The 14850-nt window shown below is 37.2% G+C and overlaps 1 protein-coding gene across 41 annotated transcripts in view; it reads right to left on the reverse strand.

The window, feature by feature from the left end:
* Positions 1-546: 546 nt before the first annotated feature.
* Positions 547-14850, reverse strand: part of LOC122566465 (calcium/calmodulin-dependent protein kinase type II alpha chain) — a 159017-nt gene continuing 144713 nt past the window's right edge. For 30 of the 41 annotated variants that reach the window (XM_043723721.1, XM_043723724.1, XM_043723732.1 and 27 more), the window contains 4 exons: positions 13919-13994; positions 13383-13477; positions 12631-12748; positions 547-12228 (listed from right to left, as the gene is read on the reverse strand). In XM_043723721.1, the coding sequence (XP_043579656.1) occupies positions 12096-12228; positions 12631-12748; positions 13383-13477; positions 13919-13994 (422 nt within the window). In that variant the 3' untranslated portion in view covers positions 547-12095. The remainder of the gene's footprint in view (positions 12229-12630; positions 12749-13382; positions 13478-13918; positions 13995-14850) is intronic. The other 11 variants (XM_043723744.1, XM_043723746.1, XM_043723752.1 and 8 more) reach the window with 1 other exon arrangement.

The raw sequence follows: 14850 nt of genomic DNA on the forward strand, positions 1-14850 counted from the left end.
GGAGGAGGGAGCAGAGGATTTGAAACGTAAGCGGAGAAAATAAAACGAAAGGCGAGGTTCATTCAACAACAGAGTCTAATTTAATAACAAAATATGAACGCTGCATTTGTAATAAAATTAACCGTAATATTAATAATCGTTAAAATAATAATAATAATAATAATAATAATAATAATAATAATAATAAAATAATAACTATGGCGGCATACATAATCGGTCGAGATAACCATAATTAACATAGGTAACGGAATCCTAATATCGAAGAAGACGAAGCGTACGAGATATGTAGATTCGCGTTACAAATTACGATCGCTAACGAATCGACGGTTTTGGTTCAAAAAGAAAAATATTTTACGACGTGTAAAATGTGTGTCAGGACGTCGAACGTGTGAAACGAGATCCCAGCAAATATCAGAAGTAATTCGGTAACTGAATACGTAACCACTTACGTAAAATATATTTATACGTTTCAAGGAAACAATTCGATGACTTTGATAATATTCAAAATAACTTTTTAACATGGTAGACGAATTATTGTTGCGTACATACGACGAAGAAGAGTAATATATTGAAACAAATAACGATACAAAGATATTATTTGAAAATATTTAACAGTCGGTTAAAGATACTGTTTGCTGGGGTCTGTTCGAGCGTAATCGACGAAGAAAGGAGGAGAAGGGGATAGGCAGGTATTCGACCGAGGAACAACAAATTGAATGGAAAAAGAAAGGAACATAAAACGCGATGTTCACTGACGATTACCTTATCTGCCGCTCGTTTATCGAACCGTCGTTTACCTATCTGTCACCTAAATTCGAACGTATCTTTACATATGTATTTGCGAGAGAGTTTATCTTCTATTTGGTGAACCGTACGTCGACACGTGATTAATCACGAGAACTTGATGGGATATATTCAGTCGTATAATTGTAATCAATGAAAACGTTATAGAACATTTGTAAAAATAGTTAAAATCAGACATGGTAAAAACAAATAATTATAATTGAAGGATAGTTTCAGTTAAACAGATGAATCAGAAAACAATGATTATACCATTTAAATAATTAAATGAGATAGGAATAAGTATCTGAAGAATAATCGTAGTTAACTAGGAGATTAATAATATTTGTTATCCAGACAATTGGATGACATAGGAACAAATATATGGAACGAAGTAATCACAAGTAACGGTAATAATAAAAAAAACAACAAAACGAAATTAGTAACAAAATGTGCGATTCTGTAAGAACAGCTAAACGATAAATAGCTAAAACTAAAGATGATTAAATGGAAGCTAAGAATGTGAGAACGAGCGACAGACGAGGAAGAACGTGGTACGATGCAGAACCGGAAGTGTATAACGGGAACGGGTGTGTATTTCCTTGTTTTATTTCTCTGAACATTAGGACAAAATTGTAATCAATCGCTTATCCGTTTACCGTAAATCCAATAATGTCTGTAATAATGAATTAGCGTTATATTAAATGTACCGATGAGAGATTTTTTTTTCTTTTAATAATTCACACATTTTTCTCTATTCGACGCTCTCACTCCATTCTCTCATTCTCACACTCGCTCTATCGTATATTCTCACGCATTCTCACGCTGATTTTCGTTCTTTCTTCTCTTTCCAGTTGGCGATTCCACCAACATGGGCGAGATCGATCGACGTTTCGTCCACAAATGGATCAAGGTTCGAGCTAATCGTTAGATCTACCAAAAGCCGTGCTTCGTAGAAACGCTCTTTCCCTTCGAAACGTTGATTCGATGCTTTCAAACACGCGACACCGGATAGAATACAGAAATCGGAAGCAGAAAACTTGATCTACAATCCTGCCGCGTCAAATCCATCGTCTATCGATCATCGATCGTTGCGCGACTTAACGATTTCCACTTTAAAAAGCTTCGTGACGCTAATACAGCACACTTTGTTAATAGAACTAAGAGATTAGATTACTCTTAATATAATTAGATTATCGTGTAATGCTTTTTTATCGATAATAATCTATTGGAAGCTAAACTCGATATCGAAGCGGATTGTAAATCAGTCGTAATCAAAGAGGGAAAATCCTAATCTAGATATTTCGAACGTTTTCAAGTCCTTGAAGTAGAATTATGGAATTTACGCGGCGGTAGACTACAATAGATAGCTACATATTACAATTTAGGCGAAGAGAAATGGAGAATACTGAGAAGATCGATGATCGAAACATGAATACCTCGATCTATACGCGAAAGAATCGAGAATTATAGAATTTTCGAAACTTCTTTCCCAGCGCAAAATTTCGCTACTTTCCACTTTCTATGGAATTTATTTCTTTGAAATTCTTATTTAGAAAATAGCGTATTTCACGGGAAATTAATTTTCTCTATCTGGTGTCCGTGAATTTTCTTCCGTTTCGTTCCGTTTTCTCTCTCACTTTCTTACTCTTTTCTCTCTTCATCGCAACGCTCAAGAAGTAAAAACACGAATGTCGCGCGGAATTCGCCATCGCAGATTGCACGTGAATAATTCCTCTAAAATGCGCGTGACGGTAATCATAGTAACAATAACAATGACAATATAATAATGATGACAGTAATAATAATGACAATAATATCAATAAGAATAGTAGTGAACGTTTACAATCTATTACATATCATAATCTTTTTTTTTTTTCTTCACATTTTTCGTGAATTTTTTTTTATATAATTTTTTCGTTTTAGTCGGAGGGGACGTCGCTCAAGATTTTATTCGAGGCACAGTTGGATCGCACGTCCGCTAATAGAATTCGTATCTCTCTGCATTTTTTTTTTTTTGTTTTTTTCACTAGATTTTCTTCGACGCATCGTCCGCCAATCGCGAAATCGAATGGAGGACTTCGTCGAACTCGTTTTGTATTCTCTCTCCCGTGTATGTGTGTATCCGTGTGTGTGTTTCCTCTTTTCACCATTTTCCATCATTCCTTTTTTGTTAATTTTTATCTTGCCTTCTATGTATGTTCTTTGCATTTTTGTTCGCTCCTTTTTTCACTTTTTTTTTATTTGCTTTTCGCGTATCGCGTACATTTTTTTTTTTTGTCTTATTACATTTTTGTCATCTGGTTCTTTTAAGCTCGAAATGGTTTGTTCTTCGTTTTGCTATTTTAGTTTCTTTTTGAACAACGTTCAAACGTTCGACCGTTCGACGCGCACGCTCGATGATAAAAAGCAAAGATTAAAAAATCGCACTGTCACGTGTACGATTAATCTATGTTTGATTTTTTCTTTGGCGAATGTGCATCGATCGATTAAGCGTTCCTTTGTAATATGTTTCCTTTCTTTTTCCTTTCGATGTTGAAGCGTAGAAGATATGTAAGTGTATCGACGCTGTTTTGAAACGAGATCGACTCGACAATTCGAAACTTGTTATTTATCTCATTATTAGCACTATTAATTAGATTCCTCTTTTCGAATTATTCGAGATAACGTACGCGTCGAAATTGGTCGAATTCTGACTGTGAGATATATCGTCGATCCGAATTAGTCGGATCCGGAAATGTCGTGCAAAATCAACCGAGCTGTACCTCAATTGGATTATTATGAATCACGCGCACGCATGCACAAATAGACGCACGCACACGCTAAAAAGTTACGATAATTAATAATTCTATATTGCGTAGGTTAGGGTCGCAAAAAGTTACGGAACGATAAAAAACCCTTCGAAACGCGGACCTTCGAAGTAGCGTAGAGACGAAAGGAGAGGTCAAAATAGCCGAAGACCGCGTCTTTACGTTGCTTTCTTCTCGCAGCCGTCGTCTTTTAGTTTGTTTCGTCGATTGTTAGGAACCACGGTTCCGTTCTTACTTTCTTTTTATCTTTTTTTTTTTTTCGTAAAATAATCTATCGAAGACACGATCACCAATCAGTGACCTTCTGGTTTTCTTCACGTTAAAAATTTATACGTATTGGGAATGAACGATTAAAAATATAGCTCGACAAATTTGCTAGACAGTTTAATTAAATTGAACTCGGTAGGTACCGTGTGGGAACGATAGGTAAGGTACAGTGGAAAAGGAAACTGCTATGAAGAAAGTATCGATAGTTTGTTCGGATCCGATTAGCTAAAAGGCACTGATACTTGCAGTATTAATGTCTCCCCTAACTTCGACGAAATTAGCAAGGAAATGTTGATACTTGGTAGCAATGCTTCCCGCGGCGTTCTTTGTTCTTTTTCTGAGGAGAATCAGCACTTCTGCTATAGCTAGTGTTTCCAAATGCCACTATCCCTTTACCGATATCGTATTTTTTATTCGTAACAAACTTAACGGATGGAAACTATTCATCTCGCTAGAAAACTATTTTAACTCGTTATCATTAAATTGTGTTAATGAAATGAATAATGTTATCATTATCAGAGAATAGAGTTATTTACAGGAAGAAGAATGAACATAGAAGAAGTGTATGAAGGTTATCGGTAAAAATAATAAAAATGATAGAGAAGCTTAACTGACGAAGACAACAAAAATTGCTCTTTATTGTACTTCTCTTAGTCGCGAAAAATGTTTTTCTAAATATAATCTAACTTTCTTCATCACAGACATTGGAAAAAAAGGATTAATAAATAGCAATGAATAAAGGAATAAAAATAATTAATACTGAAAAAAGAAAAATAAGGAAATATACAGAGATGCTATCGAACTATATTTTCAATCGTATCCCACAAGATTTCGTGTACACGGCTTCAGATCACGCGCGACGCCATGCGTCGAGCATCCCGGAAGAACGATTGGGAGGAACTTGATTCGTATTTTTAATATGTTCTTTCTGTTTGCTACGAGTCTCACGGATTATGGCTCTTGTTTCAGTCCGCATTCCTAAAAACATTCGGCTGACTCTTGAGTTTTCACCTGTACGGTGTGTGTACTCTTCTAAAACGCGGCACCGAAAAATTACTGTAATAAAATCGTGCATACGCAGCAATCGGCCGGTGTGTGTGCGCGCGTGAGCTTACAGCGAGCCGAGTCGCTGTGTCGCGGTTTCTCACGTAGAAGACGATTTTTCATCCTTAAACAAGACTTAATAGTTTAATTACACTCTACGGCGATTAACCGCTAAACTGTCGATTGAATTCGGTAATTCGGTTGTCACGGCTCTACGCCGTACTTTAAATTTGTTTTATCTTTCCATTCTTTTTATAACGCGCCCCACGGTCGATTCTTCCTCTGGCTCACGCGAAAAGGCGTGCGACTGGCCATTGTAATTTAATATAATTTGGCGTGAATTTTCGAACTTTCAAATATTGAAACTTTCAAAATTTTCGAGCTTTCAAATATTGAAATTTCGGAATTTTCAAACTTTTAAGTATTGAAATCTTTGAATCTTCAATAAATCAAAATTTTTTTTTATCCCTCATAGATCTCTAGATCTTCTAATCTTTTAATATAATAATTTTTTGGTTTCCGAATCCTCAAACTATCCAATCGTAGATTTACATTCGCATTGTTCCAAAGTTCTGAATATATTTCTTTTCTTTTTTTCTATACAGGATTACCAGTCGAAAGCAACACTTTTTCGAGCGTACCACTATTACACCCTCTCGCTTATCCCCCTTTCTTCAACGATAACGACCACGACAACGCTAAACGAAGACGAGAGCGAAGCAAGAGAGGCAGGATTCGAATTCCATCCTCTAATTCCTTCTGATCACTTGGATTTCCTATTCGCAACGTAACAATAGGAAACGAGTTAACTCGTTCGAATGAGCGCGAACGATAAACGCGCATGTACAATACAATAACGAGTTTAGTCGATTGAAGCAAAGAAGATCTTGAAGATCGTACAGAGAGGAAAGTAAAAGTGTGCTTACTTGGACGATCGTTAGGTTTATCGTATCATGCATGATCAGAAAAATCGAACGGATATTAAATCGAAAGTATATCATCAGACGAACAGTCTTGTTCTACCTAATTCGTTTAAAATCTCTTGGAACGATCGAATATATCGAAGAAAAATGCGAACGACGAAAATGCCTCGTTAATCGATCTCCTTCTCCCTTCCTTTTCAATTTCCTTTACTTGCAGATATTTCACGATTTTTCATCCTGTATTCTATCTTATATTCTATCATCTTAAATTCTCCAAATTATCTTCTCAAAACGAAATCATTTCGCTTCAACTTCCTCGCACAAATCATCTTTGTAACATCGTGAAAACCACCAAATTCTCCAAATCATCTTTTCAAATTCAAATCGTTTCACCCGAAATTCAAATTTCATTTCACTTCAAATTCCTCAAATGATGTTCCTCTCGTTATAAAAACCACGAACGATACCGATAAATAATATCCAAACGACCATGCGCGTACCAAACGACCTACTTAAAGTGAAGCAGATCTTGCTGAAAGTAGCTTCTTCGAGGCGAATGTCACGAATGAATGGTCGATCGCGCGAATTCTAATCGATCTTCTACCTCGTGATGTTTTGTGATCCGAGAAAACCGCTACACGAGTCCCTCGAACGATTCTCACACGAATAATCGGTATTTTTACTCGTCTTCTTCGATGAATTCCTCTTTTCTTCTTCGTCTTCGTGATAGATTATTCAGGCTGCAATGAAGCGAAGGGCGAGAAAACGACGAGAAGTTTCGGGTTTCTGACTAAATTGACTTTAAAGTGCAACGTGACGAATCGAATTGCTTGACAAGAAGTGAATGACCGAAGATGAACTCGGACAAGTTGTTTGCGCGTGTTGCAGCGTAATCACGTAACTAGAATTTCGTGGATATCGAAAAGAAAGAATTTCGAAGATATACGACGTTTACAAAGAAGAATTTTCTTGCGAGAAATAAGAAGGCACGCTACGGGCGCTAATTAATTGCTTCCTTTAACGAAGAGATAAAACCATTGAGGAAACCAAACACTGAGCATTTCAAAGGATCCTACCAACGAAAAAGGATAAAGAAAGCAGAGAATGAAGAAGAAATCAACAAGAAGAAACGTTCCAACTATTAATCGACGATTAATTTCCATGTTATGTGGAGCTACTAAAGAAAATTGAGAATTGCCGACAAACACGGTAACAATTAGAACTTTCGGTAGACGTTGCACGGAATGTGAGAAAACTTCGTAGAACAATTAACGCTATTACACACTAAACTGTATTTTACGTTTAACCTACAAGAGAGTATCATACTAACGAGACACCGGTGAAAATGGTTGCTGAACTGGTTCGAATTTCTATTCAATTATTATTTCTTTTATTAGAAACAATGACTTTCAGCAAAATCCGATGCGGGCAAGCGAGACACGTCCCTCCGCGTTAATCATCATTCTTTCTTCTATTTCCTTTATCTTTTATTCGTTAATATTTTTCCCGAATTCGGTTCTTCATTTTTTATCCTTCCCTCTTTCTTCTTCTTTTCTATTTATTATTTAATAAGAAACAACTTCGTAAATAACGCGCGCGAGCGAGCGTGTGCCATTTCCGAGACTTTATCTAACATTCTTCAACTTTCCTCGCAATCATCGATCGATAGCTTTATCGATGTGTAATTGGTATACCGTGTTTCATTTTTATTCTTATTTTCTTTTTCTTTAATCTTCCGTTATCTCTCCCGATCATTTTAACGATTCGTAAACTCGTATTTATAAATGTGTATATTAATAAAGATCGTCACGTTTTATTATTCTTATTTCTTCTTTCTTCCACATTTTGTCGTTTCTCTTCTTTTCTCAAGTGTTACACGCTTCGAACATACTTTGTTACGCTTTCTTTTCTATTTGGTCTTCCTCCTTTGGAAATCTTACTCTTGTCCGTGATTATCTATTCTCTCTGGAAATCCATTCGTACGTCACTTAAGAATACCTTTTACCGTAGGAAACAAAATCGGACCGTACAAATTATTTTTCTTTCTTCGTACACGCGCTTCCTCTCTCTCTCTCTCTCTCTGTCTTCTTCTTCGATTCTATTTACTTTCCTTTTAGTTCATTCATTTTGACTTTTCTTCAACAGTTTTTCCCGTGCTCCCGGTTCTATCCCTAATATACTGCTTTCGCTCGGCAATAATTAATAATAATTATAGTAATAGTAGTAGTCGTAACGTGTAATGATAATCGTGTAATAACAATGATAATAAATCAATAATCGTATTTTTTGTTCTTTTTTTTTATACAACAATCACACGTAGAAGCGACGAATTAGAGTAGTAGAAATAACTATTCCTTAAGTTTTAATTTTCTTTATGTTTATATTTATATTTATAATATAGTATCTGCAATATATTAAATCGTTTGTTTTTCTCTTTCAACTTCACTCGTCTTTCCACCGTTTCCTCCACCGCCACGCATTCTTCGCTTCACGTTCTGCTATCTGCTATCAATATACATACGCGGTAAATCGCGGAGTGCGCACGCGCGCAGGCGTGGACGCGCGTTTTCGAGCGTGTTCGATCGTGGAAACCGATCCAACGCTTGATCGACGTTCAATTTAATAAAAAATCAATCGCGAACAATGTCGATCGATCGTTTCATTCGAATAATATGATAAAAAACGAAACAAATTAGTATCTTGGACGAAATAAAATTACACGATATATTCGCCTTTGAAATTCGTTAGAATCGGCACAGTCGATCACTAAATCAATGTTGAACGAGTATTATAAATATTACGTAAATAAATATATTCTTACAGAAGAATCAACTCATTGCGAAAGAATTAATTAAGATCAACAAAGTTAAAGGAAGTAGAACGAAGCTTCTGTAAAGAGTCGCAAATCAATGGAACGATCTTTTAAAATAATCGATGACGCCATTTCTCGAACGCGAGAGAAACGCGCGTATCACGAATTATCGCGCGTCTGCACGCGTGCGCGTACATACACGTATCATAATATATATATTATATAACAAGATGGCAAAAATGTTCCTTCGATTATTTAGTTTCTCGCGGATGGAGAACCTTCTTCTATCTCTTCCTTCACCATTCCCCCTCTTCCCCCCTCCCCCCTCTTCACCGAAAAACATGTATTCATATTTCTTTCCTAGATAATCTTGTTCATTTATATTTATATATATAATATATATAATCGATTTATACTCTCGTAAAGTCGTATTTAATAATTAATTAATCAATCAATTAATTAATAGAGGATTTACGAACCGTGTAAGAAAGATTTATCGTGTGTTACATTTTTTTTTGCTTTTTCTCTACTCTCTTTATTTTTCCTTCTCTCGTCAACTGCTCCTTTGTTCCTCTTCCTGTCTCGTTTTCCTCATTTCCTTCTTCTCTGAACGAAGGTGTTTATAAATCCGACGAAAAAAGTGTCCGATCGCAGATCACCTAAGTTCCCCGTGTTTCTACACAATGTCCGTTAAGATATTATATCTACTTTACTCTCGCCGCTGCGCCGCGACTCCCGTTTCTTTATCCTGCTCTTACTTTGTTCCTTTCGTTCGTTCATCTTCTTTCTCGTCGACGAACGCCAGGAAGTGGATCGATCCTTTCGTGCACGGCCAATGCGCACCGAGCTACACACGAACGAAACCACTTTCGTTAATAGAACTCGGTAAAATTTCTATCGATTATTCCTTTCTTTACCATTTTCTTCTTTGACCCTGTATATTTCGTGGTTTTCAAGGGTTCCCCTTATTTCTCTACATCTCTCATTCTACTTCCTGCTCGTCTCGTGGTTCTGTGTTCGACGGCAGCTCGGCAACGAGCACTCGGCGTTTCGAGATCGATTTGGTAAAATGAAATGTAACGCGGGGACTGGCGGGGCGCGCGTCGCGGCGCCGAACTTACGCGTCGCACCAGCCGCGAAACTGCCTTACGACGATGAGGTAACAACGTTTAAACATCGCTCTTCTCTCCCTCTCGGACAAGCGCGGATTAAGGGGGGAGCTAGGGGGGGCTATAGCCCTGGGCCTCACCTTTTTACGGGCTTCGCTTTCAAGAAAAATACGTTTTATTTCACGACTATAACGACAAACTAGCTCGTTTATCTTAAGGAAAATTAAACAAAAAAATAAAAGAAAGAAAGAAAAGAAAAAAGAAAATAGCTATCTTTCGAAAACGCATACAAAAAAATGTTTAATATAACTTATTACAAAATAAATTTTATTTCGCATTTACGTTAATTTATTTCACTTTAACCCCCCTCCCCCATTTTCTTTTTATAACTCTCGAACTATCGCGCGTAATCTCTATGTTGCGTATGGTTATACGCGTGTATACGCGAGCGTATGCACCGATCCAGATATTCATCTCTAGCGAGTAGCTTTCCTTGTTCGCCACTTTCGTCCAAAGTATATCATTCAATTCGAGCCCACTCGCTTCGAGCATACTCTCGACGCTCGGTAAGCGTACATACGGTATCGTTTATAATTACACGTTATCGTTTATTAATTATACTAACAGTTTGTAACTTTTATTAATCTCTTCTGCTTTTCATCCCTCCACTAATTACACACAAGATTTACGATTCTTGGAAACAATTCGTTAAATAACTCTAACTTCCATATATATGTATATATATTACTCCTCGCGAATTAAATAGAACGAACGAATGCGCGTTTTCGTACATTCGGTTAGAAATTATCAACGATACAGCAGGTACACTTTAGAAAATGTTTTAATGAACGCGTGTCTGTGTTTCCTTATTCATCGTGCGGTTTTACAAGAGAGAGCACGCGCGCGCGCGGATCTACTCATGGATTTCTCTTTTGGTTTGCCTTTTCTTTTTTCCCGGTGTGTCGTCGTAGCGAGAGACGAGAACGAAAATTAGAAGAAAAAAGTTACAATGGAAGATTGTTCTGTACAGCGACTATCGTACGAACTAAATACGCGTTGGATGCCGACGTGCCGGCGCCATCTCCTTCGTCGATCGCGGTATCTTCTCTCGCCGTGTGTGCCATTTCAACGATTCTATTCGGTTCTCCGTGCAATCACCGATATATACTTCCGGCTTTCCATTCCCTTGTTAAACGCGTCCTTTCCCTTCGATGTTCACCGATGACCTTTCACGATGCTCGGCATCGATGCCAATGGAACAGCGTTTCGTCCCATTTTCCACCTTTCCTAGATTTTCTTCTTTCTTAAATCTCGATTCTCTTGTCCTTCTGATCTTCAGGATTGCGTGACGTCTTGTTCTGTCCCTTCTTTCTTCCTGTTAATTTCTTATCTAAGGTATTTTTTATGGGTATTTTTATATATGCTTTTTCTTGTTTAGGAAGATCTTTGGATTTGATCCTTTTTAATTTAGAAAGTTGTTAAGATGGTTCCTCTCAAATATTAGACGAATATAGATGGAATAAAATTGTTCCTTGGTACTATACGATTTCCTTTTGGAAATTGAGACGGTTGTTTAGTTTTACAGATCTTATAGAATTATCTGTTTTCAGTCATGGTTCTTGTTTTTAAATTCTTTGCTAGTACTTTATTCAAATCTCTCATGCCTATTGACGTCTCTAGAGACGTATTTCTACCATGTTCTTTTTTTTTTTTTGTTCTTTCAAGCATCTGACAAATAATCTTATACTACCGACGACACTTAAGAAGCCTTCAAGTATCTCAAACAGTACCCTACACCGATGAAACATCTTCATCGTACCAAAGACAGAACAGTGCTCTTCGTAACACGCAGCTCTCTTCTTCAGCTATAAAACTTGCCTCTTCTTTCTTCATCCTCTTCTCTTTCGAATCACCACGAATCCACGGAAATCGTTCCCTATCGAGGCCGATGCACAGGTCACGGTGCTTCGTGGTAAGTACGCTGAGCAGGTACTGAAGCGAGCCTCAACATACGTCTATCTTGACACTTTCTCGCTTTTCTCGTTCCCTTCCATTTTGTCGCGCTTAATACTAACTATACGCGTGTTCACATGTCTACGTGTATGTATGTGTTCTATATGTGTGTATACTGTAGATCGATAAATAAATAAATAGATAAACGATCTTGTTACATATTTATCCATTTATCGGTATCGAGAGAAGTGTGTTTGGATTGAAGTGTGGAGTGTGCTCCAATCGCGTGTTCTTGCACGGTTGGTTCGTTCCACGCGTCGAGGCGATGAGCGTCCACCGACACATCGGCCCTTCTTCTACTTCCCCCCTTTATTCCTTTTTCCTCCGCCACCCTGATTTACTTATGACTGTAGGAGAACGGCGATGGACCTGTGAGCATGCTTCGATGGAAATGCACGTTCTGCCATTTGTTGTCCCTCTTGTGCCACACGCGGCTCTCCTCGCTCTGGTGGGTATGCGCTACGCCTTGTCTGCAAAATACGCAATCACGTGTTCATAGAACTTCACATATTTTTCTATTCGTTCGCGCATGACGTTTACAACGTGTTTTGTTAATGGTGAAGTTACTCAAGGGGACTTCAAATTGAATAACCTTAAGTTAATTGTCAACGAATGAATTAAGAAAGAAATTCGGTATAGGGGAAGATGTATGACAAAATATATAATGCACGGAGTAAAACACGTTTCATGCAAAACCGTTTACATCTCCAAGAATATCTATATATAGAATAGATCTATAGAGTTTCTACGAGAAATTAAGAACTGATCATTTTGACGATTTTCGTTCTTGTAGAGCTTTTGACCGTACAGAAATTTTAAAAATAAATTCGACGTACTGGAAGATGGTATGTTTGAAGATAACTAAAACTCACTTGTCCATGTACTGTGTCAGTCTGACGTACGCGATGCACGCGGCGTCCTCGCCCAGCAGGTGCACGTGGGGGTTCAGGATCGTCGTGTTTACGGCTTTGCAGTGCTTCGCCAGAACTGCTATGCGTTTAAAAAGCAAAACGCTCGTTATTCGTGGATATGCACGTTCGTTTATATACCACTGAAGCTGTCATTGATAATTTCAACGATAAAAAAGGGTAAAAATGTAAACCAAGCAAAAGAAGTGTCTTATTAATTTCCATTCGTATCTACGAGCATTTTATCATTCATAATTGACAACACATAAGATTTTTAAAAAATCATAGAAAGAGATGCACATTTTGAAATTATTCTAGCATTGAGCGAACAATATGAATATTCTAAAGAACGATATTAAAACGCTTCTATAACTAATATTTTGGTAAAAACGCTATTGACTATAAGAAATTTTGTGCGTTCAGTGTTTATGTTAAACATAAAGATTCATAAAATTAATGGAAGGTGCAATAAGAAGCTGTATCAACGTGAAATTCGACGACCAATGCACCGATCGATCGGAGATTTTAACGCCTAGATAAGAAACGCGATTACACCGCGATTACGCTACGTTCGTACGGAGGTAAGGAAGCAAAGACATGACAAGACATACAGCAATGAAGTGGAACAAATTAAACGCAGGTACAACGTAGACACAACGGTGCGGTGCTTTGTCAGCGCGGTACGATTAACAGTGATGCAAATGAGTCATAATTACCATTATCAAAGTAAAATTTGTGGAAATCCATTCCCTCGACTAAATTACCTAAAGCCTCTGGCTCGAACGCAGTCAGATGTGGATCACAGATTTTCCTAGAAGCGTAGGAAATATTAGAATATTCTTCATTCTAACTTCATTGGGATGCATTGAAAGCAGAATATTGATCAATCGAAAATTATCGATAAAACAGTATCAATTATATTAAAATACAATTTTTATAACTAGATTAATTGGAAAAATGTATACGATGTCAGCTTTTATATGAAAACTCAGTTTTCATTACTCTTTTATTACTCTGACAAATTTGTTCTTTAAAATTTTGTTAATATAATGATTCATTTCATTTTTAAACTTTGTATCATAAAGAATCTCTTCAGTGTCATTTTGACGTCATAATGAAATTCTTTTTTCTGACATTTTCACACTTTGATAAATTTTTTTCATCACAATTTGATACTGTAATCAATTTTTCCAACGATTTCTCTTGCTAATTTCATATTTCCCCGAAATTTATCCATCATCGTGTCACTTACGTGTACGCCTCGAAATCTCCGATATTGATGCTCTCGATCAGCTGCTCGGTCATCTTGATGATCTCCTGACGGCGTGCTGGAATCGTCAACAGATTATCGATCTGTAGGGACGGCGCGATCGGCGCGCCCGATCGATCTCAACGAAAAACAAAATAAAATAAAACGATCAGGGCTCATACCGACACATCGTACGGCACAACAGTCACATGCACGAATCTTTATCAACTTCTACGTCCTACGCCAAAGACTTTCTTATCACGTACTTTCTTAATACGTAATATATAGGTATATATAATATACAACGATGTATCACCCATTGGAGTCGTCTCAAAAATCAAAACGTCACATTACCTTCACGTATTCACATCCAACAATCTCTATCTCAACGACTCTTTTCAACTAATCAAAAATATTCTATCGTGATTCTATCAGACTCCAATGACAACGATCCTCAAATGATCTTATAAAGACAAATTCCTCCCAGACATTATATTATATCTTTAAAATATCTTCTATAGAATGTCGCTTAATACTATTACTCACAATAGAAGTATAATTCAGACCAATTAGTAAAGGAGTTTAGATAAGTGAAGATCATTTGAGACGATCATTTGAGAATCGAAATTTTATTCTCCAAAGTGAGCTGCCTTTTTCCATTTGATAAGCACCGATTTTCAAAAGGGTTATCCCTTCATCGTGACCAAAGGACGAATACTTATCCAATAGAAAAAAAAACAAACAAAAAGACAAGAAGGACAATAAGAAGGAAAAAACGATGCAAACCGGTGCAATCTAGTCAAATGGAGGCGATCGAGCGTGTCTCGTCGTTGCACGCGTCGTTTGAGTCAACTCGTTCTCCTAGATTCCATGGTCGCGTCGTTAGGGTCGTTCGATATGTTCGACGCGGCAACGACGAGAATTTCGAGGACCTG

This window comes from Bombus pyrosoma, linkage group LG4 (genome assembly GCF_014825855.1).
Source record: "Bombus pyrosoma isolate SC7728 linkage group LG4, ASM1482585v1, whole genome shotgun sequence".
In the NCBI taxonomy this organism is placed as follows: domain Eukaryota; kingdom Metazoa; phylum Arthropoda; class Insecta; order Hymenoptera; family Apidae; genus Bombus; species Bombus pyrosoma.